This window comes from Gossypium hirsutum, chromosome A10 (assembly GCF_007990345.1).
Source record: "Gossypium hirsutum isolate 1008001.06 chromosome A10, Gossypium_hirsutum_v2.1, whole genome shotgun sequence".
Classification (NCBI taxonomy): Eukaryota; Viridiplantae; Streptophyta; class Magnoliopsida; order Malvales; family Malvaceae; genus Gossypium; species Gossypium hirsutum.
The window spans coordinates 5,020,560-5,047,265 of NC_053433.1; the positions used below are offsets into that span (position 1 = coordinate 5,020,560).

Below are 26,706 nucleotides of genomic sequence, written 5' to 3' on the forward strand. Positions count from 1 at the left end.
GAGTGTCTCAATTCTAAATAAATAACTAGCCACCGGAAAATTAATTTACTCAGCTAAAATGATATATTTCATAACTTAAAATTTTAACTTTTTAAAAATATTATTACTTTAAAATGACAAAATTAGAAATGGAGTAGTTAATAGCTTTGAGGAAATGACTTGGTTTTTTGGGCATAAAGAAAAAAAAAACAACAAGAAGAAGAAGAGGCCTACAATCGACTTTTTAAAGATCTACGAGAATTGAGAACCTTCAGAGCCCCCACCATTAAATACCCAATAAAAACTCATGTGACATAATTACGACATTAATGCAAGCTTTTATGTCGCACACACCAAATTAAAGGGTTTCTTCAAGCATTTACGTAAATTAGGCAACTGAAAATGGTTGGGACTAATCACAAACTTGAGCTAACACCAAATTTAGGCTTTCTTTGGCAATAATTTTTTAAAAATTTTCTTAATAAAACTTATAATAACTTTAAAAAGTTCCAAGAAAGTTGTTTTGGATGAATTTTTGGTAAACCTTAATGTTATATAATTATGAGATTTATAATTATTAGTATAATATTTTACATTATGAAAATTGTAATTATTTGTACAATTAATTAATGTTTTGTATAATTGTTTAATTACATAATAAGTTATTGTAATTTTTAATTGCATAATATTTTGTATGATTAAAGTTTTAAAAAAATTCGAATTAATTTAATAACATGATATCAATTCAATTATACCAGCATATAACAAAGATAATTACAACATGAACGGAGGTGGGAAAACAACCATAAAATTTTCTAGAGATAAATAATTTGTGGAACTTGAAAATGGGAGGGTATAAAATGAAATATTCCAATTATTATTTTATGAATCATTCAATCTTTAAAGCAATGCAATATATCATGTCTTTATTCTATTTTTTTTCTCCATATAAAATATACCATGGGCCATATATTTGATGCCAACTACTACCCTTAAAAGCTGTATAATCATCATCACAAAAATAAAAAATAAGACCCTAACCCAAATACCGTGTGAAAGTTACATCAGTACAACTGGTATTTTATCATTGGGTAAAAACAATATTATATCAATATTTAGAATTATTAGATGTAATAAATCTAAAGAATGTAATCAAACATTTTTTTGTTGTTGCAAAAACAGTGTTTCAAGGAAAAGGACCACCTACCAAGGGCATAAACATCTGTTTAACTTTTTTTCAATTTTTTAACAGTTTCAGTAACGTAAAAAAGAATAAAAACAAAAACCCAAATTACAAAATAGGGAATTTGTGATGCTTTGTAGTCACTGTGTGTATATATATATTAATATTGATGTTAATGATAATGATGTAGACATAGGCAATGGTAAATATAAAGCATATGTGTGGCTTTGGATTCTTCTGGCAAATCGTGCCTGCCAGCTTTTGCTTGGTTATGGTATGGACTTATGGCTAAATAAGTATAAAATCTCTAACAACAGAAAATAATAAAAAAAATATATAAAGAAAGACGAATAAGGAAAAAAGGGTGTTAAAGACCAAAGGCCAAAGCCATTTTTTTTTCTTTTGGTTTCTGGGAAGAGACCAGTTTGGGCAAAGATGGTGAAGAATTGGAAAAAGGCTTTGATTTTGGTGCTGTTTACAGTCTGCATTCTGGGGTTTAAGCCAAGATGTGTTAATGGCGAAACAGATCAAGCAGATGGTTAGTGTTACTTTGTTTTACTTTTCTGCTTTATTATGTTTTAGATTCATAGATTTTTCAGTTGCTTGCTTCTTCTTTTTTTATAGTTTGCCAAATTTGTGATCTTTGGTTTTACTTTTTTTGGTTACCTTTGCTTTTCTGATATGTTTTATCTGTTTTGAGCCGCTTGTGGCTTCAAATGGACTTGTTTAATTACAATGCCATTTTAACTTTGTTGGTGTTCTTTATAAAGTTTTGACCTTGCTTCTCAAAGGTGAGTTCTTTTAGATTATGGAGGTTAACTAAGGATGAGGAAAGTTTGGGTTTATTGTTAGTTAGTTTAATTCATAACTTGCTAGTACACGAGTTTCTGGACAAATTTACAATCTTTTTAGCTCTTCTCTTAATTGCTGCTGACTGGATCCAATGCAATTTGCTGAGGGCAAGGCTTTTGCTTATAGATGTCAATAAAATCTGTTTCTTTTAATGGTCTACTCCAATTGGTAATGATATTTTATCCTGCTACTTCCAAAACCAATGTTTCAAAATGTTGGAAGGGCAACATTGAGGATTGGGTTTGATTCACATATTTTCCTCCTTTTCATTTTTTCCCTTCATTAAGTATCTTCTTAGGACAGTAACATATTTTAGTTTCGAAAAGGTCTTTACTCCCTGGAAAAATGTTGTTTTCTCACTTATTTTCTGCACGTGGGATGTTCGATGTGCAGCTTCTGCTCTAGGGGTTATGTATACCAGCTTAAATTCACCACAGCAGCTAACAGGTTGGACTGCTAGCAATGGTGATCCATGTGGGCAGTCCTGGAAAGGTGTTACTTGCTCGAACAAACGCGTCACTGAAATGTGATATTCTGTTTTCCCTGTTTTTCCTTGGCGACATCTTAGCCTATATCTTGCTGATATCAACTATAGTAGGTTCTTATATTGTCCTTTTTATCAGTAAACTGTCAAATCTTGGACTTTCCGGGTCGGTGGGTTACAGCTTTCAAAGTTTGACATCATTGAAAGAATTGTAAGAAACCTGTAATCTTTAATTATGTGTTCATTTGTTCTATGTTTATTTGATTCATACTGATATTTGACAAAACATGCAGGGACTTGAGCCACAACAATTTTGCAGGAGATATACCATATTTTACTCTTCCGAACTTGCAGCGATTGTATATTTCATTTGCGCATTTGTTGCCTTTCCTATTACTACCTCTTTTTTTTTGTTTTTTTTTTCAAAGTTGATTTAGATTTAATATAATGTTCATTTCCATGCAGAAATCTCGAGTATAATCAATTTACTGGCAGCGTCCCTTTTGCCATCAGTCAGATGCCTTCTCTTCAGTACCTGTAAGTAATATTCCAATTATTTGTTTATTTTCATGAGGTCCGTAGACATTTAAACTCTAACACATTGTCTTTCTTCTTTTCCATTTCTGGAAATTCAGAAATCTTGCTCATAATCAGTTGCAGAATGCGCTGACCGACATGTTTGGACCACTTTCTTCCCTCTCCACACTGTAAGATGTTCTCCTACCAACCACGAAGCTGATAATATATATTTTGCCTGTGTTTAAGCTAATTTAGATGAAAGAGCTAGTTGAATTTTATCTTTATTCCTTGATTCAGGGATCTCTCTTTCAATTCTCTGAACGGTGGTCTCCCCGAGAGTTTTAAGAATCTTACCAGTATAAACTCTATGTAAGTATTAGAGGAGACATCTTTTATAGAACATCTTTATATGATGAATTTTCCTCATGTATTATTTACCCTTCCTATAGGTACTTGCAAAACAACCAGTTTTCAGGCACTATTGATGTCCTCGCAAATCTTCCCCTCGATACTCTGTGCGTAACCAGTATATCATTTCAAAAATGCTAGACGTTATATATTTTTTTCTTATAATGCAATGGACCCTATAATACTTCACTTTTTGATAGTTGTATTTATGTCTCGCAGAGATGTTTCGAACAACCGTTTTACTGGCTGGGTACCTGATCAACTGAAAAGTATCAATTTGAAGTAAGCATATGACTGCCTTATCAAGTGTTGAGGTTTCTATATGGTAAGAAAATTCTTTGTGATTTCAATCTGAATAATCTTTTATGACAGGAAGGATGGTAATTCATGGAGCTCAGGGCCTGCACCTCCTCCTCCACCTGGTACTCCTCCTGCCACTAGAAATAGAAAGCACAAATCTGGCAGCGATGGTTCTGCATCAGATAGTGGTTCTGGTGGTGGGAGTAGCAGCTCAGGAATTGGAGGTGGAGCCATAGCTGGAATAGTGATATCAATCCTTATTATCGGGGCTATAGTAGCGTTCTTTTTGGTGAAGAGAAGATCCAGGAGGTCATCCTCGGATATCGAAAAGCTCGACAATCAACCCCTTGCTCCTCTTGCTTCTAATGAAGTGCAAGGTACCACTTGCAGTCTATCTGCAATTCTGCATGGTGGCCTAGTTACATGTCACCATAAATCTATCGTTGCTGTATTTCTTAATGAAGAAATTGTGTGTCCTTTAACTTTTAGCTACAAACAGATATAACATTGTTCTTGTAGTTATTAAATCTCTTAAGAATATATAGGAATTTCATTTTAGAATTTATAAATTTAGACTCCATTTGAAGCATTAGATATGCTGAGTGTATGCTTGAGATAGTTGAAATGCTGATAATGTAAAAAATTCTCTTGGCCGCACAATTTGGTGGGCTTTTCTTCATCTCTCATTTTTGTGAATTCTCTCATGGATTCAAGCTTTTTGCTTTGATAAAGGCTTGTTATAAATGAAACCAAATCTTAGCAAATAGAAGACATTGATGCCTTTTAATGTCTTGTTTTTTGGCATGTGGGGAGGGGGAGGGTAGACTAAGACTAGGACTATATTATGTTCACAAAATGTCTGATTTCATCATGTCAAAATGCTACCAAATGCTGCCTGATGCCTATTGAACCATGTGACTTTTACAAATTCTAGGCCGCTTTTGACTGTGCATAAATTGTACAAATTTAGTTTGCTTTTCATCATAGTTTATGTTAACTTTTTTCTTTAAATCTTTCAGCTTTGAACACGTGTTTAATCCTCTTGATCTCATTATTTGTTTCTCTTCTTATTCTTAAAATTGTATTGCAGAAATAAAATCAGTCAAGTCCTCCTCTTCACTTGATAGCCAGGCACTTGATACACCCATTTCAATAAGCCTTCGACCCCCTCCTATTGACCGTCACAAATCATTCGATGATGAAGAGTTTTCTAAAAAGCCTGTTGTTGTTAAGAAAGCTGTACCGGCTCCTACAAATGTTACATCATATTCGATAGCAGACCTCCAGATAGCTACTGGCAGTTTCAGTGTTGAAAATCTTCTTGGTGAAGGGTCATTTGGACGTGTTTATCGAGCTCAATTCGCTGATGGCAAGGTAGAATATTCCAGCCTATAAAATCCAAAGCCATGTCAAAACAAAGAGAACGTAATCTATAGTTTTTAACATGTTCTAACTTGAGAAATACTTTTTTCATCTGCGATCCGCATGTTTAATCTTGTACATGAGACTTTTTTTAGCTGTGACTGTGACCTTTATGTGAGGCACATGAGATATCCGCCTTTATCGCAATTAAATTTTTTGCCCGTAGTTTGTCTTCTACTTGCCTTAATTTTTTTTAGAAATGTTATACTCAGTGCTTACCTAGCAGGTATCTTGTGTTTGTACTGCCATAGGTTCTTGCGGTGAAGAAAATAGACTCATCGGCTCTTCCCAGTAACATGTCTGACAATTTCATGGAGATGGTTTCAAATATATCCCAGTTGCATCACACAAATGTAACCGAGTTGGTTGGCTATTGTTCAGAGCATGGACAACACCTGCTTGTCTACGAGTTCCACAAAAATGGCTCACTCTACGATTTCCTACATATATCAGATGAGTACAGCAAGCCATTGATTTGGAACACCCGAGTCAAAATTGCTCTCGGGACTGCACGTGCATTAGAGTAAGTTGAAACTTCAATGATGGGTAACGATCTATTTTTTATTGTCTCATTTTAGATCATCTTAGATCATCACTGATGAGGTTAAAAATGTTGGTGTACCTGGTGATGTCCAATTGGTTATAACTCCAAATTAACTTGAGGAATTGCCTGTTAAAATCTGATATGTACCATGTCCTGAGTAAAATTCATGTAGGAAGTTAGACTTTTGTTCCCACGGTGATTATTATCCCTTGCGAATTCATGAAAGGATGATTTTTCCCCCAGGTACCTCCATGAAGTTTGCTCGCCATCTGTTGTTCACAAAAATATCAAGTCAGCTAACATCTTACTTGATGCTGAACTCAACCCTCACCTTTCAGACTCGGGCTTGGCGACGTTTATTCCAAATGCAGATGAGGTAAATTTTGTACATTCTATAAGTCACTGTTCCTACAAGAACTAATATGATTCCATTTTATGTTAGTTATTGAGTTTCCCACTAGCTTTACAAAACTATGTTGTCCATAATTTGTTTTTGAATTATCTTGCCTCTTTTGTTTGATAAAAGTCCTTCATTCCACGCATGTTGACTAGCGTTTGTCAAAGGATGTGCTGGCTATTAGCATCTCGGACTTCGTATGTTTATATCCTATTCTTAACATTTTTTTTACCGCAAATGAAGCAACGGTTAGAAAAATCATAAAATGGCTTTGTATTCTTCCTTGCAAAAGAGTTCATTATATTTGGTAACATGAACTGAACTTAGGGTGTTTCATGGTCTATGAATAATATGGTTCTTTGTATGACACATGATGTTTGCTCTAGTGCGTAAAGGTTTCAATGGTTGCTTGCGCATAAACTGAACCCATCTCTTTCTGGTATGCAGGTACTAAATCGTGACGATGTGGGGTCTGGACACAGTGCACCTGAGGTTACTATGTCCGGACAGTACTCTCTTAAGAGTGATGTTTATGGTTTTGGAGTGGTTATGTTGGAACTTCTCACTGGACGTAAGCCATTTGACAGGTGAGGAATGATCTATGAAGAATAGGGTATTGCATCATTCAGGGTGTTACCTTCATCTTAGTTGACCACAATTCTAACTACTATGCTGAGTGTTTTTTACAGCACAAGGCCTAGACTGGAGCAATCTTTGGTTCGATGGGCAACACCTCAACTCCATGATATCGATGCTCTATCCAAGATGGTTGACCCGGCACTTAAAGGGCTTTACCCCGTTAAATCTCTCTCACGTTTTGCCGATGTGATCGCTCTTTGTGTCCAGGTAATGTCTTTGCTGAAAAATGAAAGATCACTTGTGTTCTTTTTGTGTTCTCATATACGCTAAACCGATCCTTTTACTTGGTTATTTGGTGCAGCCGGAGCCTGAGTTTCGGCCACCCATGTCAGAAGTGGTTGAAGCATTGGTTCGACTAGTGCAGCGAGCTAACATGAGTAAGAGAACAACAGGGACAGACCAAGGTGCATCTCCACGAATCGGAAACCCCGATGATACACACGACTACATGTCTTAAATGGTTGCACAATTCTTGCTTGATTGTTTTGGTGACGAGGACTCTGAGATTGTAATCATGTTTGAATGGTTTTTTTTTTATTGTAAAATAATTATACATCCCTTTAGTTTCAGTTTCAATTCAGCTCTTCAGTTTGTAATATGTTGCTATATAGTCCATTTGGTGACACCCATCCATTGAAATTATTTCACCCTTCTGTACATGTTGAACTTCTAGTGTTTCCTTTTTTTCTCAATACAATAATAAGGCCCAGTATGTCTCTTAATTCTCAATTTTATTTTTTAATATTTATTGTATATACGCATTACACAGCATTACATGCTCATTCCAAGCTACGTTAATTGGGTATATATTTTTGGTATTCAATTAGATTGAACGAATAATGAGTCCTTAGCTCTAGAAAATCCAACCCCATACGTTAAATTTGACTTATATCGATATTATTATAAAAAATTAATATTTTGAACTTAAATCAAATTGATTATAAAACATCAATAATTTAAACTTTAAAGAAGGAACTGTAAGAATGTTTTCAACTTATTTGAACGCTAAATGAGGTGATTGAAAAACTCCATTGATAAATCTAAATTAATACAGATTTAAAATTGACTTCGATTTTCTTAAGAATCTGATTTTGAATGATGATATTAAGAAAGTTCTTTTTGATATGGCCCCGTTGAAGGCTCCGGGAAGTGATGGGTTTCATGCACATTTCTTCCAAATTTAGTGAGATTCTGTTGGAAAGATAGTTTGTGAGTGGGTTCAGAGAATTTTTGCTGGTAATAAGATTGAGGAAGATCTTAATAATACTTTAATTGTGCTAATTCCTAAGAAGGATCATCTGGAGGACTTTAGTCAGTTTCGGCCAATCAGTCTTTGCTTGGTTATGTATAAATTGGTGATGAAGGTGTCGCAAACAGATTCAAAGTGGTGTTTCCAAATTATATATCATCTGAGCAAGCTGGGTTTATTGCTGGACGTAATATCTCGGATAATATAATTATTACGCAAGAAGGTAGAAACTAGATGGCCATCAAGTTGGATTTGGAGAAAGCTTATGACAGGATCAGCTAGGATTTTATTGACGCGACCCTTATAGCTGTTGGGATTCCCGAGTTCCTTAGAAAGGTAATTATGGGTGCTATATCTTCATCCTCTATGCAGATTTTACGGAATGGAGTTCCGTCTCAATCCTTTAAATATGTGAGGGGAACTAGACAAGACTGTCCGTTATCACCGTATTTTTTCGTCCTGTGTATGGAATGTTTAGGACATACTATTTGGTCTGAGATATCAACAAGAAGATGGCATCTGATTTGGATTTCTAGGATAGGGCCGTATTTATCTCATTTCTTTTTTGCTGACGATCTTGTGATCTTTGGTAAAGTAGAGATGGATAAGTTATTTTGTTAAAGGAAATTCTCAAATGCTTCTGTGATTTTTCTGGGCATAAGATCAGTGCAATGAAGAGTAACATTTATTTCTCTAAAGGTGTTGATAACAACTTATGTGACCGGATTAGTCAATTCTTTGGTTTTCAGAAGGTTCTTAATCTAGGAAAGTATTTGGGGGTGCCTCTCCTTCATGATCGAGTTACTAAAAACACTCTGAATTTTATAGTTGAAAAGTGAGGAGTAAACTTCAGAATTGGAAAGCCAGAAAACTGTCATTTGCGGGGCATGTCACTCTCGCCCAATCAATTCTTCTCACTATTTCGAACTACTTCATGCAGTCCTTGCTTGTTTCGAAAGGGGTTTGTGATGAGATTGAAAAAATTGCTAGACAGTTTATTTGGGGAGTATCTACTGGCCATCCTAAAAGTGCTTTAGTTGAATGGGAGTCCATTGGTGAACCTAGATGTAACAACCTAATTTTCAGTGGTATCGGGAATAGAGATTTGAGATCACTAAATCCGATGGGTGAGTTGAAAATTTAATAAATTAATACGTATGAGTCAAATGTGAATAGAAAAGCATTTTTGAATTAGTGAATTTGGTGATTTAAAAGAATTAATTAGGTAAATTGGGTCGAGAATGAGGCATCGAGACCTCGACATCATAAATCGAGCCATAAATATTTTTAGAAATATTTATGGAGTGTTGGTGAGGTAGTAATAAAATTTAGTTAGAAAATTTTGACGTTTGGGTGGTTAATTAAATAAAAAGGACTAAATTGAAAAGGGTGTAAAAGTTACTAAAAGAATTAAATAGCTCAATTGTCAAATGAGGAAGGACCTAAAGTGAAAATAAGCTCAAAGGAGTTATTTTGGGCTGCAATAGCTGAGAAAAATAAGGAAATGGGTGAAATAAGGGCAAAATTGGAAAATTGACAAAATTGGCTAAATAAAAATGGGACTAAATTGGAATATCTAGAATTCTCTTCATTTCTCTTCATATTCATCAGCTGAAAAACAGCCATGGAGGAGGATTCAAGCTGGTTTTCATACTCTAGCTTCATGTAAGTTTAATTCTTGCTTTCTCCTTGACATTTTTATGTTTTTGGACTTTTACAATTGGGTCCAACTTACTATTTCATTAGTTTGTGATTCCATGTCTAATTTTTGAAGTTGTTATGGATGAGTGCTGGAAGTATAGGATGATTTGGCATGGAATTAGAGCTTTAAATTGTTTATATTCTGATTTTATTGAAAGAATTGAATAGAAAGTGAATGTTTGGGACTTAATTGTAAAAGAGTTTGAATTTAGAGTTTTATGTGGAAATTATGAATCTCAATAGTTATGAAATAACTTATAATGTCTATAAAAAGTATTAATTGAGAAAATTATCTTAATTTATAGGTTAATTGAGCAAGGACTGAATTGTATGAATTGTGAAATTTGGGGTAAAATGAAAATCAACATTTTGCACTAAAACTGTTTTGGGCAGCAGCAGTAGTTTAACTTTGAAAAATCACAAAAAATTGTAGAAATCGAATTAGAGGATGAATAAAATATGAAATTAAAGCTTATTGAGTCTAGTTTCTTATAAAAGAAATTATGTAAGCAATGAAATTGTAAATCATGATATACAATAACTTTTGTGAGACAAGTTCAGAATGATTTCGGGTTCCCCTGTTCTGAATTTGGAAAATCATAAAAATTGGATAAAAATAATTAGAGGCTTAAATTTATATGTTTAGAATCCTGAATGAGTCTATTTTCAAGAGAAATAAACAAGGACATCATTCTAATCTTGTACGAGAAGATAATTATTTTTTAGTGAAGAAGGGTCGGAACTGTCAGACAGCAGAACAGGGGAGACTTCAATGAATAAACTGTATTAATTGGACCAACCAAAAATTATGAAATTTTTATGGTAAGAAGACATATGAGTCTAGTTTCTGGAAAAATTTATGGACCTTAATTTGGAGTTCTGTGGCTCAATATAAAAATAATTTAGTGACTATGACACAGATGGATAGCTTGAATATTCACGTAAGTAGATAGTGAAAATTATGGATAATGTTACCTACAAGTGTGTTGTTTATACTAAGGATGTGGTTGGAGAGGAGGAGGAGGAAAATATACAAAAATATATGAATGACTCGTGTATAAATTGATCACATGCCCAATTATAATCGATAAGTGTTGGATTAGAAATGATATAATGTTTTACTTGGTATATTTATTATGAAATTATGATTATCGTTATAATACAAAAATTGAACTTGTGAGTTTATATGGCTAAATTTTAGTGATTATTTGTTAATTTTATGAATTTCATGATGTGTTATTTCATATGTGTTGATGATAAATCGTGAATAATGTAAAAGCATGAAAATTGAATAAATGATCAAATTGAGCATTTCAGTTCAGTGACAAGATGAATTGAAGGAAAAGACCATGGTTGGACCATGGCAACAAGTGATAAGTGATAGCTTCGGCTGCACTTATCTGATCAAGGAAAAGTGAAAGTGATAAGTGATAGTTTCGGCTACACTTATCTGATCAATGACAAATGACAAGTGAAAAGTGGTAGCTTCAGCTACCTGATCAGTGAAAAGTGGTAGCTTCTGCTACCTGATCAGTGAAAAGTGGTAGTTCCGGCTACCTGATTAGTGAAAAGTGGTAGCTCCGGCTACTTGATCAGTGAAAAATGGTAGCTCCGGCTACCTGATCAGTGAATAGTGGTAGCTTCGGCTACAAGTGACAAGTGACAAGTGATTTCCGTATAAGACCATATCTGGGATATGGCATCGGTGTGATATATGCTACTGTATAAAACCATATCTGGGATATGGCATCAGTGAGATATGTGATTCGTGTAAGACCATAGCTGGGCTATGGTATCGATATATGAATATGTGTAAGACCATAGCTGGGCTATGGCATCATTATGTGAAGATGTGTAAGACCATAGTTGAACTATGGCATCGAGAAAACGAAGTACTCAATTTCGTAAGACGTTCACTAATTTGACAAAGTTTGGTAAGTGTTACATGGAATTATGTGATACAAGGAAGTACGAGTTGATAAGATACGAGTATAGAACTTGGTTGATAAATGAATTCATTTGTGATTATATAATTGATCATCTTGAATGTACTGTCCATATGTATTGATAATTCAAATGTTTTAATAAATAAAATTCCGATATGGAATAAATTGAACACGAGACAAATAATTATAAAATTGAACTCGAAATTCATGAAAATGACGGTTATTGATATATGGAGACATGAGACATTGATATATGAATATGGAAAATGTTTGATAAATGTGTTTATTCATAATTATGGAATTATATACCTCATGTGTACTATTTGCATAAAGATGATATTTCAAATACTTTGGTTATTTAAGCTTAAATAAGAAATAGTCTGAAATCAAGATAAGTTGTTATGAAAATATATTTAGATTACAGAGATATGGCTGATATATGTTGTATGATTACATAACGTGAAATTGTGTATATATATGAGAAATTGAATGAGAATTAAGCCTATAGACGTTTCTTGTTATTTATATGAAGTGTACTGACAAGGGTGATGAAGTTATAAACAGAGAGTTACACGGGTTGAAAACACGAGCGTGTGACTCTCCAAAGTGTGAAAATTTTCTAAGTGTTGCAAAAGTTTCATATGTTTACAGTTTGGTCCCGAACCACCCTGAATGTATGTTTTGGGCCCCGTAGGCCCATATAAGGGACGTTAAACATATGTATGAAAGTTTTTAATTTAGAAAAAGCTTTTATAGCTGGTTTTTTTTTACATGATTGATCATATTAAGTTTGGTAATGCCTCGTACCCTATTCTAGGCTCGGAATACAGGTAGAGGGTGTTACACTAGATCTCGTGGAGGACTTGGGTTTCGGTATCTGCATGACCAGAATATATTTTTCCTTATGAAAATTGGGTTTAATCTTGTTTCTCGAAAGGATGCTTTATGGGTTCATGTTCTTCGTTCGAAATATGGATGGAAGAATCATATTACTGATAACATTTGCAGGAGCAATTATTCTTATCTTTGCCGCTCCCTATCTAAGGTGTGACCACTTTTTCGAGAGAATCTCATATGGTCTATTGGTGACGGTGCAACAAGCCACGGCTAGAAAGATTCTTGGATTCCTGATGTTGGTCCTCTTCTTTCTTATGTCCCGACCTACTCTAGTCTTGATCTAGAGTGTTCATTGAGAGATTAGGTGTTCCCTGATGGTACTTGGAATCTGGATATGCTTCAGATATGGATACCTGAGGACATAATTAAGTGTATAGCTAGTATTCCTCCTCTTCATCCTGATGGGGGATTGGATAGAATTATCTGGGCTCGATCTGGTTCAAGGTCATTTTCTATTCGAAGTGCTTATTGGGCCTTTAAAGAGAGTTCCTGAAATACTAATGATGATGATTGGAAAGTCGTTTGGAAATATCAAGGCCCTCAAAGAGTTTGTCTTTTTCTATGGCTTATAGCCAAACAGAGGCTTCTTACAAATTCTGAACGATTTAGGAGAGGTTTTGGACAAAGTACTGCGTGTCTTCTTTGTGGGCACGACACTGAGGATATTCTGCATGTTCTCTGTGATTGCTCCATGGCTAAGAAAGCTTGGAGGCTCATTGTTCCCGCAGAGAAGCTTTCCAGGTTTTTTTTTTCTGATTCCCTTCAAATTTGGTTTTACACTAATCTTTGTTGTCATGATAAGTTGCAGGATAAGGAAGTTACCTGGTCGCGGCTTTTTGGGCTAGTTGCTTGGAGACTCTAAAAATATTTTCTTTTATGTTTTATTGTATTATAATTTATTTAAATTACTAATTAAATCTATTTGTGCTTAAGTTAGAGTTAATTTAGTGCTAGCCTCCATTGAGTACGATCCTCAGAGTACTTACGGACATCATTTATTTCATATCTTTTGTGCATAATTCTTACTCTGGATATTGGTGTAACACCCCCTAATCCCAAACCATTGCCGGAATAGGGTTACGAGGCGTTACCGAACATATTGGTTAATTTACAAAAAAATTTATGAATAACCAACAAATATATTAAAATTAAATCATTAAGTCTCTTTTATGAACCCTCGAGGCCTAAATCATGTATTATAAATGAATAGGGACTTATTCAAGTACTCCGAAAATTTTTCGAAATATAATAATAATAATTATTTTTTTAAAAAAATTTCAATATAACCCCTTTAGAAACATATAACCTTCCCTGCAATTTCAAATTTGCAACTAACTCAACACAACAACAACTCAACAAATACAATCTTCATCCAAATCATATTCGTCTTATAACAATATCACTAATCCTTATTTTATCTAACATTATATCCATTCATACTTTCAAGTAGTATTTAAACATCTTAATTAATTTCCATTCATATCATATATCAACTTATATTAATTTAACTAATATATTCATGAGTTGATACAAAACATAGTCACATCAGCTCCTATACATGCCATATAAACCATTTAAAGTATTTATAACAAAATCTACCGGAAAATCGAGATAGTGTGACTTGAGCATGATGATCCGATCCTCTGACCCTCCTGTTAATCTACAAAGAGCAATAAACATTACAGGTAAGCTAACTATAGCTTAGTAAGTTTGTCGGCTTAAACCATAAACCTTACCAATATTAGTTTCAAAAATTCAAATCATATGGACATTTCAAGTAAGTTACTTTCATCCTGTAAATCATAATCTCATTTTAAAAATAATTTACTTAATTGAGCTCAAAAATAATGATAACATTATTTACATTTCTTTTTCCACACGTTACAATTACGACTTACTGACTTGTCAATTTAAGGAACAACTTACGGATTTGAGTACATCGTGATCTGAAACCCGAAATCTAACTGAAGCACAAAAGTGCTAAACGGAAGCCCGAAGGCTAACTGAAGCACATAAGTGCTAAACGGAAGCCCGAAGGCTAACTGAAGCTCATCAGAGCTGAACTGAAACCCCAAAAGGGTTAACTGAAACTCATATGAGTTAACAGAAGCTCGTAAGAGCTAAACAGAAAGCAAACACGAGAGTTCGCAACAAATGCTAAATCTCGGTTTACTTGGGTAATTTACCGTCAATTCATCTTTTTCACCAAACGATCGTACTCATTTCCTGCGTTCCGTTCCTCTGAATTACTCAGTTCAATTTCGTAACTTTTGTACATGATTTAATTATTTTCAACAATTAACATACATAAATATTAATCACCATTCATAAAATAACATTGAAATTTAATAATTTAACCGTACGAACTTACCCGGAACAATTTGCAGTAGTTGTAGAGATTTCTTGAACTATTCCGGAATTTTCTCTTTTCCTCGTTTATCCTCAATTTCTTGATCTATAATATAAAATTTTCACTTATCAGTATTGACTTCACATTCATTCTATTTCACATCCTTAATGTTTATAACCCGCTTACAAGTAACATTATCTGCAATTTTACTATTTACCTATGTATATTCAATGCTGTCCATCCATGTCATAGTCACTAAATTATTTTTATCTTGAGCTACAGAACTCCAAATTAGGGTCCGCTAATTTTCACCGAAACTAGACTCACATATCTTCTTATCATAAAATTTTCAGAATTTTTGGTTTAGCCAATAATTACAATTTATTCTTTAAAGTCACCCCTGTTCTGCTGTCTGACAGTTCTAACCCTTCTTCACTAAAAATTAATTATCTCTTCATACAGAATTCGGATGATATTCCCGTTTGTTTCTTTTGAAAATAGACTCATTCATAATTCTGGACATATAAATTTAAGTCCCTAATTATTTTTATTCAATTTTTTTATGATTTTTAAAAGTCAGAACAGGGGAACTCGAATTCATTATGACCTTGTCTCACAAAATTAATTATATCTCATTATTTACAAATCCTTTGCTTACACCGTTTCTTTTATGAGAAACTAGACTCAATAAGCTTTAATTTCATATTTTTTTCATTTTCTAATTCTATTCCTACAATTTATGGTTATTTTTCAAAGTTAGTCTACTGCTGCTGTCCAAACTGTTTTAGTGCAAGCTGTTTATTACCATTTTCCCCTAAACTTTTAATAAATAACAATTTCATCCCTACTCAATTAGCCTCTCAATTGAGCTGATTTTTCTCAATTAACACTTTATTCTATCACCTTTAACTAGTTTACAACCTTTAGGAATCAAAATTTTAGAAATAGACTTTAATTCCACCACCTTTAACTAGTTTACAACCTTTAGGAATCAAAATTTTAGAAATAGACTTTAATTCCACACATTTTCACAATTAGGTCCTAAAAATCAATTTCCATTGAAATTACCTAATAGAATCATCTCATAAACAAATTAATGCTTTAATTTCATTCTATTTCATCATAAACTTACAGCACTCAACCATGGTGACTTTCAATTTCATCCATGAAATCAAAAACTAATGAATTTAATAGTAGGACCTAGTTGTAAAAGTCTTAGAAACACAAAAATTACAAGAAAAAGGCAAGGATTAACTCACTTGGTGCAAAAAATTATGAAATATCAGCTTAGAGAACCCTCCTATGGCATTTTTATCTGCTGAATTGAAGAGAAATAAAGAGAAATCTAGATATTTCCTATTTAGTCCCAGCTTTATTTAGTTAATTTTGCAATATTCCAATTTTTCCCCTAATTCATCAATTTTCCTGCTGATTTCAAACCCCTTGCCGTCCAGCCCAAATAGACCTTGGGTCTATTTCCCTTTTAAACCCTCTTTCTTTTATCATTTAAGCTATTTAATCATTTTCATAATTTTACATTTGTTACAATTTAGTCCTTTTTATTCAATTAACCATCGAAACTTTAAAATTTCTTGACGGAACTTTAATACTAACTTATTAACACTCCATAAATATTTATAAAAATATTTATGGCTCGTTTTAAAAATTTCAAACTCTCGATACCTTATTTTCGATTCTAATTTTTTTTAAATATTTATTTCTAGTACACTATTCGCTATTTCAAATTTTTTTCTAACTTCACATTTAACTTATATTCACTAAATTATTAATATTTTTCTACTCATTTGTCGGATTTAGTGATCTCGAATCACTGCTCCGACACCACTGAAAATTTAGGCTATTACAATTCTCCCTCTCTTAAGAAATTTCGTCCTCGAAATTTGTTACCTGAAAATAGGTTCTGATATTGTGCTTTCATTGATTCCTCTGTTTCCCAGGTTGCTTCCTCCACACCATGTCGATGCCACAACACTTTAACTAATGGTACCTTTTTATTCCGCAGCTCTTTAATTTCTCGAGCTAAAATCTTTACTGGTTCTTCTGAATAAGTCATATCTGACTGAAGCTGAATTTCTGTATGCGGAATCACATGTGAAGGGTCTAATCTATAACGTCTCAGCATAGACACATGGAATACATTATGAATCTTCTCAAGCTCTGGAGGTAAAGCTAACCGATATGCTACAGGGCCGACTCTTTCAATAATCTCGTATGGTCCAATAAATCTTGGACTTAGTTTTCCTTTTCTGCCAAATCGTAATACATTTTTCCACGGCGACACCTTTAAGAACACTTGATCACCCACATTAAACTCTATTTCTCTTCTTTTCAAGTCAGCATATGATTTCTGACGATCTGAAGCAGCTTTCAGACAATCTCGGATGATCCGAACCTTTCTTCAGTTTCTCGAATTAAATCGACCTCCACTAACTTGGATTCACTCAATTCTAACCAATGCAATGGAGTCTTACATTTTCTTCCATATAAAGCTTCAAATGGCGCCATCTTTATACTGGATTGATGACTATTGTTGTAAGCAAATTCGGCCAGTGGTAAATACTTTTTGTAACGTCTCCTAACCCTATACCTTCACCGGAACAGGGTTACGAGACATTACCAGTCAGTACAGTCCAATTCCGGTCATTAATTAAAATAAATATTCACACACATCCTAGTTTTAAGATGTCGTCCCTTTAATGGGCCCTCGCGGTCTAATATGAACAGTAAATTCAGTTCGGGACTAATTTAGAATCACTACGAATTTTTAGCAAATTTCAAAATTCATACTACATACCGTTGCCAACCATAATTTACTCATTTCATCAATACTTTTACAACCTAAATGACTCTCATTAAACATCCTGGGTACATGCCATTATCAATACTCAACATACTTTACCTTAATGAATTCGGGATCATCTTGGGATGCTGATTCAACGTACTATCTTTACTTAACCTGCACACGGAAACAAACCGTACGCTGAGTATGGTATACTCAGTGGTATTTCTATAATCCGAACATTTAATAATATAACAAACACTTAAGATCGTAATAACAATTACAATTATGCAATTATTTATTCATAGATAAATTTCAACTACTTACCATATAAATTTTATACAGTTCATATAATAAACACAATAACATAATTGTTCAATTCTTAAATAAATCCATTACTATTTACTCCATTCTTTCACTTACTATTCGGTATAGCTTTCCTCAATTTATTCACAATTCAATATCATTAAACTATATTCAACTATACACTTATCAATCATATTCCATTTTAATTCATTTCAATAACAGTCAATTTCATTTATATCGTATCAACTTACTATCCTTGATAGCTTTCAGTATATACATACGATTCATATATCTCAAATCACATTTCAATTCATCAAGTGGCATCATATATCATCAATTCGAACTCCAATCATTTCATGAACCTTTGGTTCATATTTTCAATTTCATATCTAAATTTTCAATTCTCAATTCAATTTCTCGTTTCATTTCAATAGCTTGATCAATCAAATTTATTCGATTTATCTTTCACTTATTTACCCCTATTAACAAAGCCGGACTTTGACGGATACACGGATTCCAACCCAAACACACCAGTACGACACATTATGCCTAAAACGGTACATAGTACCTGATCAGAGTACGACACATAAAGTGCCTAAAACGACACACGAGATGCCTGATACGACACACGAGGTGCCTGATACGACACACGAGGTGCCTGAAATACGACACATAAAGTGCCTGATCGATAAAGCCAGCAAATCCCGTACACTTCCAGATCTTATGGCATGCCAATTATATCCGACTCAGCCTGACTAGTTAATAGGGTATTTCATTCACTTTCTCAATTTAATAATTCTTTCATCAATATCTCATTCCGATAATTACACATATTTACCCATTTTCACAATTCATACAATTTCATTCAATTCAACAAATATATTTCAATTATGCACTTTAATTCATAATTCAATACAATTCAATTTACTTTTCAATACCAAATATTCAAATATCACAATCTCATATATTCATATCAATTTCCTCATATTTCCAATCAATATAATTTTTAATATAACATTCATTCAATATTCAAATTTCTACATAAGTCATATATATTATATAATTAAATCAATATAAATTCAATCAAAATAATTTCAATCAATATAAATTCAATAAATTCATCGCATACCAAAATCAATCCATTCCAATTATAAAACATCATAATTCTAACACTAACAATTGCCATATGTATATAAATATGACAAATAATAACTAAGTTCAGATTATAGAAATACAAACCGTAATTTTCGAGCTAACTCCCGTTGACTTTGTCTTGTCCTTTCTTAGCCAAGATTTCCGGTACCACATTGACTACGAAATTAATACAATTCATAATCATTAATACATTACTAATTCATATCTTGAGTTACAGAATTCTAAATTAAGATCCACTAATTTTTCCTGAAACTAGACTCACAAATCTTATTACAATAAAATTTTCAGAATTTTTGGTGTAGCCATTAAATACAGTTTATTCTTTAAATTCACCCCTATTCTGCTGTCTGACAGTTTCGTTCCTTCTTCACTAAAAATTAATTATCTCACAGTACAGAACTCGAATAATATTCCCGTTTATTTCTCCTGAAAATAGACTCATTATGGATTCTAAACACATAACTTTAAGCCTCTAATTATTTTTCTTCAATTTTTGGTGATTTTCCAAAGTCAGAACAGGGAAACCCGAATTCATTCTGACATTATCTCACAAAATTCATTATATCTCATAATTTACAACTCAATTGCTTATACTGTTTCTTCTATAAGAAACTAGACTCAATAAGCTTTAATTCCATATTTTATTCATCCTCTAATTCAATTTCTAAAATTTTTGGTAATTTTTTAAATATAGACTACTGCTGCTGTCCAAAATAGTCTTAGTACAAAATATTGATTTACTTTAATTTCAATTTAATCCTAACTAAATTCACTTACTTTTCTATCTTAATTCATACTTTATTTCTACTCATTTTTTTAACCAAACTTAGACATAATTATCTATTTTTCATCATAAAATCATAATTTTGAAATTATTTCAATTTAGTCCTTAAAGCATAAAACTTATGAATCACTTTACAATTCAATCCTTGTATCATTTTTAACTTGAATTTCTATCAATTTAGGCCTTAATTCATCATTTTATTTAACATGGACAACATCTAGAAATCTAATAACTTTCAAAATATCAACTTAATTTCATCAAAACTTTGTTCTAAAACTTCTAAAACATCAAAATTAAGTAAAAAGGGCTTGATTGACTTACCTATTAAAGCTTAAAGCTTCAAACCTTCAAACCTTCAATTTTCTCTTTTCTCTCTTTCTTTCTTTCTTTTTCTCCCTTGCTCTCTGTTTCGTTTCATTCTGTATCTATTTCCTTTCTTTTGTTTCTTTAGTTTATATAATATAATATAATATAATATAATATAATATAATATAATATAATATAATATAATTAAAACATAAAATATCTTTATTATATAATAATATAATAATATAATAATATATTAAACATAAAAAAAATCTTAGATTTTCTTCACGGTACACCGCCTCAATTTATACTTTTTGTATAATTTCCTTTTTAGTCCTTTTTATTTTCTTTTAATCTATAATTTAACTTTTACCCCTTATTCAATTTAGTCTTTTTTCTTAATTACTCTTAATTAAATTAAATTCACTTAATTAAACTCTAATTAACTACTCATTTTACTTCGTAAATATTTTTAATAAATATTTAGGAATCTATTTTTCAGAAACAGAGACCCGAAAATACACTTTTTCGGTAACGGTAAAATTCGGGTCATTACACTTTTCCCAACTACCACCAAACTCAAGTATACAACATCTTAACATGTCTTCCAAAATCTGAATTACCTGCTCTGATTGCCCATCAGTCTGAGGATGAAAAGCGGTATTAAAATTTAGCTTTGTGCCTAAAGCTTCTTGTAGTTTGCTCCAAAACCTCGATGTAAACCTTGGATCTCGATCCGTAATAATCGATGTTGGAACCCCATGTAACCTCACAATCTCAGGGATATACAATCCTGCTAACTTCTCCAGTGGAAAATCTGTTCTGACTGGAATAAAATGTGCTGATTTTGTCAATCTATCGACAATTATCCAGATTGAATCTTTCTTCTTCGGGGTCACAGGTAACCTGGATACAAAATCCATCGTAACATGTTCCCACTTCCATTCTGGAATCATAATAGGTTGTAATAAACCCGTTGGTACCTGATGTTCTGCTTTCACCTGTTGACATATTAAACACTTTGCTACAAACTCACAAATTTCCCTTTTCATACCAGGCCACCAATACATCTGTTTCAAATCACAATACATTTTTGTACTTCCAGGGTGAATAGAATACCTACTACTGTGAGCTTCAGAAAGAATATCATTTTTCAAGTCTGAATTATTTGGAACGCAAATTCTTTTACGATAGTATAACATACCATTCTCATCGATGTTATACTCTGAATCCTGCTTGTCTCGAGCTATTTGTTTCTTTAATACCAACTTTGAATCTTCATCTTGCAACTCCCGAATTCGTTGGAGAAACATAGGTTTGGCTTTCAATTCCGCTATTACAGATCCATCTTCACTAACAGACAAATAGGCATTCATTGACCGGAGTGTAAACAAAGATGATTTCTGACTGAGTGCGTCAGCAACTATATTAGCCTTCCCCGGATGATAATCGATAACAAGGTCATAATCTTTTAATAACTCAAGCCATTTTCTCTGTCTCAAATTCAACTCTTTCTGCGTCATCAAATACTTCAAACTTTTATGATTTGTATACACATAACATTTTTTACCATATAAATAATGTCTCCAAATTTTCAAAGCAAAAACAATTGCAGCCAACTCCAAATCATGCGTAGGATAATTTTTCTCGTGTGATTTTAGCTGCCGAGAAGCATAGGCCACCACTTTTCCCGACTGCATCAGCACACAACCTAAACCATTTAAAGATGCATCACTGTATACAACATATGGCACACCTGATTCTGGTTGAGTCAACACTGGAGCTTTTGTTAACATATTCTTCAACTAATCAAAACTTTGCTGGCATTCGTCAGACCACACAAACTCAACATTTTTCTATAGCAATCATGTCATAGGCGAAGCAATCATTGAAATTTTTTTAATAAAACGGCGATAATATCCAGCTAAATCCAGAAAACTTCGTACTTCTGTTACATTCCTTGGAGTTTTCCAATTTACCACTGCAGATACTTTATTTGGATCTACTCGAATCCCTTCGGCTGAAAAATGTGACCTAGAAATCTCACCTCATGAAGCCAAAATTCACATTTACTAAATTTTGCATATAATTGCTTTTCTCGCAAAGTTTGTAACACTATCCTTAAATGTTGAGCATGCTCGGGTTCTGTCTTTGAATAGATCAGTATATCATCAATAAACACAACTACAAATCTATCCAAATAAGGCTGAAAAATCTGATTCATTAAGTCCATAAATGCAGCAGGGGCATTAGTTAAACCAAAAGGCATTACCAAAAACTCGTAATGACCATACCGAGTTCTGAAGGCAGTTTTCGACACATCACATTCTTTAACTTTCAGTTGATAATATCCGGATTGAAGATCTATCTTTGAAAACACAGCAGCACCTTTCAACTGATCAAACAAATCATCAATGCGAGGCAAATGATATTTATTTTTAATTGTAACCCTGTTTAGCTGTCTGTAGTCTATGCACAGTCTTAGAGATCCGTCTTTCTTTTTCACGAACAAAACTGGTGCACCCCAAGGTGACATACTCGGTCTAATAAACCCTTTGTCTAGTAATTCCTGCAACTATGTCTTCAGCTCTTTTAACTCAACTGGTGCCATACGGTATGGCGTTATTGATATAGGAGCTGTCCCCGGTACTACATCAATCACAAATTCAACTTCCGATCTGGTGGTAAACCCGGTAATTCTTCAGGAAATACGTCAGGAAATTCATTAACAACCGACAACTGTTCTAGTTTTGGTTCAGATCCTTGAGTATCAAGGATATAAGCTAAAAATACTTCATTACCCTTCCGCATTAACCTCTGAGCCGAAAAAGCTGAAATAATTTTAACAACATCATTTGAATTCTCAGGCTCAACAGAAAGTATATCACCTGTCCGACATTTCAAACTGATCCGCTTCTCACGAAAATTTACCACAGCATCATATTTTGTCAACCAATCCATTCCTAATATAACATCAAATTCCCGAAAGGGTAGCAACATTAAATCAGCAGGGAACTCACAGCCTTTTATTTTCAGTGGACAATTTCGACACACTAAATTTACTATCACCTTTTGTCCTAACGGATTAGTAACTTGAATTCATATTCAGTTGGTTCAACAGAGAATTTCCTTTCTAATGCTAATACTGTGCAAATATAAGAATGTGTAGACCCTGGGTCAATTAATGCATATACAATAACATCAAAGAGATAGAAAGTACCAGCAATAACATCTGGAGTCGTGGCTTCTTCTCTAGCTCGGATGACGTATGTACGTGCTGGTGCTCTAACCTCTGACCGAGCAACAGAATCTTTTGCACTCGAGCGAGTAGCTCTTGCAGCACTACTTTGACTCGTACGTTTACTTCTCTGAGAAGTAGTCATCTGTTTCTCCTTCTTTTCTTCTTCATCTTTTTGTAACAGAGGATAATTCCGGATAAAATGATCAGTGGCTCCACATTTGTAGCAAGCTCCTGTTTTACCTCTACATTCACCCAAGTGGTATTTTCCACAGTGTTGACATTTAGACCTGGGAGTATTTTGTACACTGGCTTCACTAGCAATTGATCTGATTGATATTCCACGATCAGATTGAGTTACTCTAGTCTTCGATCGTTCAGGTACCGATGTAGCTCTAATGGAATCCTCCTTAAACTTTTTAATCGGAAATGCTGAAAATGTTTTGGAGGAGCTTCTTTTATAAGATTCTTTATTTCTTCTTTCTCGTTGCATCTTTCTGTTGTACACTTCTTCCATTTTCTGAGCTCGATCGGATAAAACCACAAATTCTCGAATTTCTGTACCGCCTATCATCATTCTGATTTCATCATTCAGACCTTCTTCAAATCGAACACACATGTCTTCTTCTGTAGGAACAATCTCTCGAGCATATCTGCTAAGGTATACAAACTCCCTCTCATATTCAGCTACTGTCCGATTTCCCTGTTGAAGATCAAGAAATTCTCTCTTTTTCTTTTCTAAATATCTTTTACCAACATATTTCTTTTTAAACTCAGCTTGGAAAAATTCCCAAGTAAGTTTATCGGCTGGTACCACAGCTTCTATTGTCTCCCACCAGTGATATGCTTCTTCTTTTAACAAGGAAACATTACACCTTAAATAGTCATATGGAGAACAAGTCATTTCTTTAAAAACTCTTATCGTGCTATGCAACCAATACTCAGCTTTTATTGGATCATCATCTGACCTGCCCCGAAATTCTTCAGCCCCAAATTTTTTGAGTTTTTCTACCGAAGTTCTCTTACTTGATTCAGTTGCCGGAGGAGGAGGTGGAGGAGCAACCGAGGATACCACTGGTGGTACTTTAGGGGGAGGAGGTTGCTGGGTCTGATTCCTTTCCTGCATCCTCTCATTATACCACTGATTCATTACTCCAATAATCATGTTTCTAAGTTCTTGTTCTCGCATCAAGGAAATTGGAACATCGCTACTTATCCCTTGTTCAGATGTCTGTACTCTACTATTTGCTTCTTCCTGTATGTTCAGGTCTATCCGACATCTTTACAATCTATAAAAAAAACAAGGGTTAAATCGGATCATACACATCACACTATCACAGATTTATATGGCATGTATTTCTAAACATTTTACGTATCATGTCTATTCCGAGAATAGACTAAAACGGGCTCTGATACCAATAAATATAACACCCCCTAATCCCAAACCGTCGCCGGAATAAGGTTACGAGACGTTACCGAACATATTGGTTAATTTACAAAACAATTTATGAATAAACAACAAATATATTAAAATTAAATCATTAAGTCTCTTTTATGAACCATCGAGGCATAAATCATGTATTATAAATGAATAGGGACTTATTCAAGTACTCCGAAAAATTTTTGTAATATAACAATAATTTTTTAAAAAAAAATTCAATATAACCCCTTTAGAAACATATAACCTTCCCTGCAATTTCAAATTTGCAACTAACTCAACACAACAACAACTCAACAAATACAATCTTCATCCAAATCATATTCGTCTTATAACAATATCACTAATCCTTATTTTATCTAACATTATATCCATTCATACTTTCAAGTAGTATTTAAACATCTTAATTAATTTCCATTCATATCATATATCAACTTATATTAATTTAACTAATATATTCATGAGTTGATACAAAACATAGTCACATCAGCTCCTATACATGCCATATAAACCATTTAAAGTATTTATAACAAAATCTACCGGAAAATCGAGATAGTGTGACTTGAGCATGATGATCCGATCCTCTGACCCTCCTGTTAATCTACAAAGAGCAATAAACATTACAGGTAAGCTAACTATAGCTTAGTAAGTTCGTCGGTTTAAACCATAAACCTTACCAATATTAGTTTCAAAAATTCAAATCATATGGACATTTCAAGTAAGTTACTTTCATCCTGTAAATCATAATCTCATTTTAAAAATAATTTACTTAATTGAGCTCAAAAATAATGATAACATTATTTACATTTCTTTTTCCACACGTTACAATTACGACTTACTGACTTGTCAATTTAAGGAACGACTTACGGATTTGAGTACATCGTGATCTGAAACCCGAAATCTAACTGAAGCACAAAAGTGCTAAACGGAAGCCCGAAGGCTAACTGAAGCACATAAGTGCTAAACGGAAGCCCGAATGCTAACTGAAGCTCATCAGAGCTGAACTGAAACCCCAAAAGGGTTAACTGAAACTCATATGAGTTAATGGAAACTCGTAAGAGCTAAACAGAAAGCAAACACGAGAGTTCGCAACAAATGCTGAATCTCGGTTTACTTGGGTAATTTACCGTCAATTCATCTTTTTCACCAAACGATCATACTCATTTCCTGCGTTCCGTTCCTCCGAATTACTCAGTTCAATTTCGTAACTTTTGTACATGATTTAATTATTTTCAACAATTAACATACATAAATATTAATCACCATTCATAAAATAACATTGAAATTTAATAATTTAATTGTACGAACTTACCCGGAACAATTTGTAGTAGTTGTAGAGATTTCTTGAACTATTCCGGAATTTTCTCTTTTCCTCGTTTATCCTCAATTTCTTGATCTATAATATAAAATTTTCACTTATCAGTATTGACTTCACATTCATTCTATTTCACATCCTTAATGTTTATAACCCGCTTACAAGTAACATTATCTGCAATTTTACTATTTACCTATGTATATTCAATGCTGTCCATCCATGTCATAGTTACTAAATTATTTTTATCTTGAGCTACAGAACTCCAAATTAGGATCCGCTAATTTTTACTGAAACTAGACTCACATATATTCTTAACATAAAATTTTTAGAATTTTTGGTTTAGCCAATAATTACAGTTTATTCTTTAAAGTCACCCCTGTTCTGCTGTCTGACAGCTCTAACTCTTCTTCACTAAAAATTAATTATCTCTTCATACAGAATTCGGATGATATTTCCGTTTGTTTCTTTTGAAAATAGACTCATTCATAATTCTG

The 26,706-nt window shown here is 33.3% G+C and overlaps 1 protein-coding gene across 1 annotated transcript; it reads left to right on the forward strand.

Moving 5' to 3' along the window:
* Window positions 1-1,350: 1,350 nt before the first annotated feature.
* On the forward strand, window positions 1,351-7,456 carry LOC107897471 (protein STRUBBELIG-RECEPTOR FAMILY 6). Its single transcript, XM_016822941.2, has 16 exons — window positions 1,351-1,700; window positions 2,408-2,540; window positions 2,638-2,709; window positions 2,792-2,857; window positions 2,964-3,035; window positions 3,134-3,205; window positions 3,315-3,386; window positions 3,467-3,532; window positions 3,645-3,707; window positions 3,798-4,102; window positions 4,816-5,099; window positions 5,399-5,670; window positions 5,935-6,067; window positions 6,536-6,675; window positions 6,778-6,934; window positions 7,029-7,456. The coding sequence occupies exons 1-16, from the start codon at window positions 1,598-1,600 to the stop codon at window positions 7,182-7,184; spliced, it is 2,166 nt and encodes a 721-aa protein (XP_016678430.1). The 5' UTR covers window positions 1,351-1,597; the 3' UTR covers window positions 7,185-7,456.
* The last annotated feature ends 19,250 nt before the right edge of the window (window positions 7,457-26,706 follow it).

Bases quoted from the DNA above. Each gene is read 5' to 3' on its own strand.
- LOC107897471 (XM_016822941.2), top strand. From the start codon at position 1,598: ATGGTGAAGAATTGGAAAAAGGCTTTGATTTTGGTGCTGTTTACAGTC. The intron at 3,206-3,314 runs GTAAGATGTTCT...TCCTTGATTCAG, and splicing joins CTTTCTTCCCTCTCCACACT to GGATCTCTCTTTCAATTCTC. The intron at 3,387-3,466 runs GTAAGTATTAGA...CCCTTCCTATAG, and splicing joins CTTACCAGTATAAACTCTAT to GTACTTGCAAAACAACCAGT.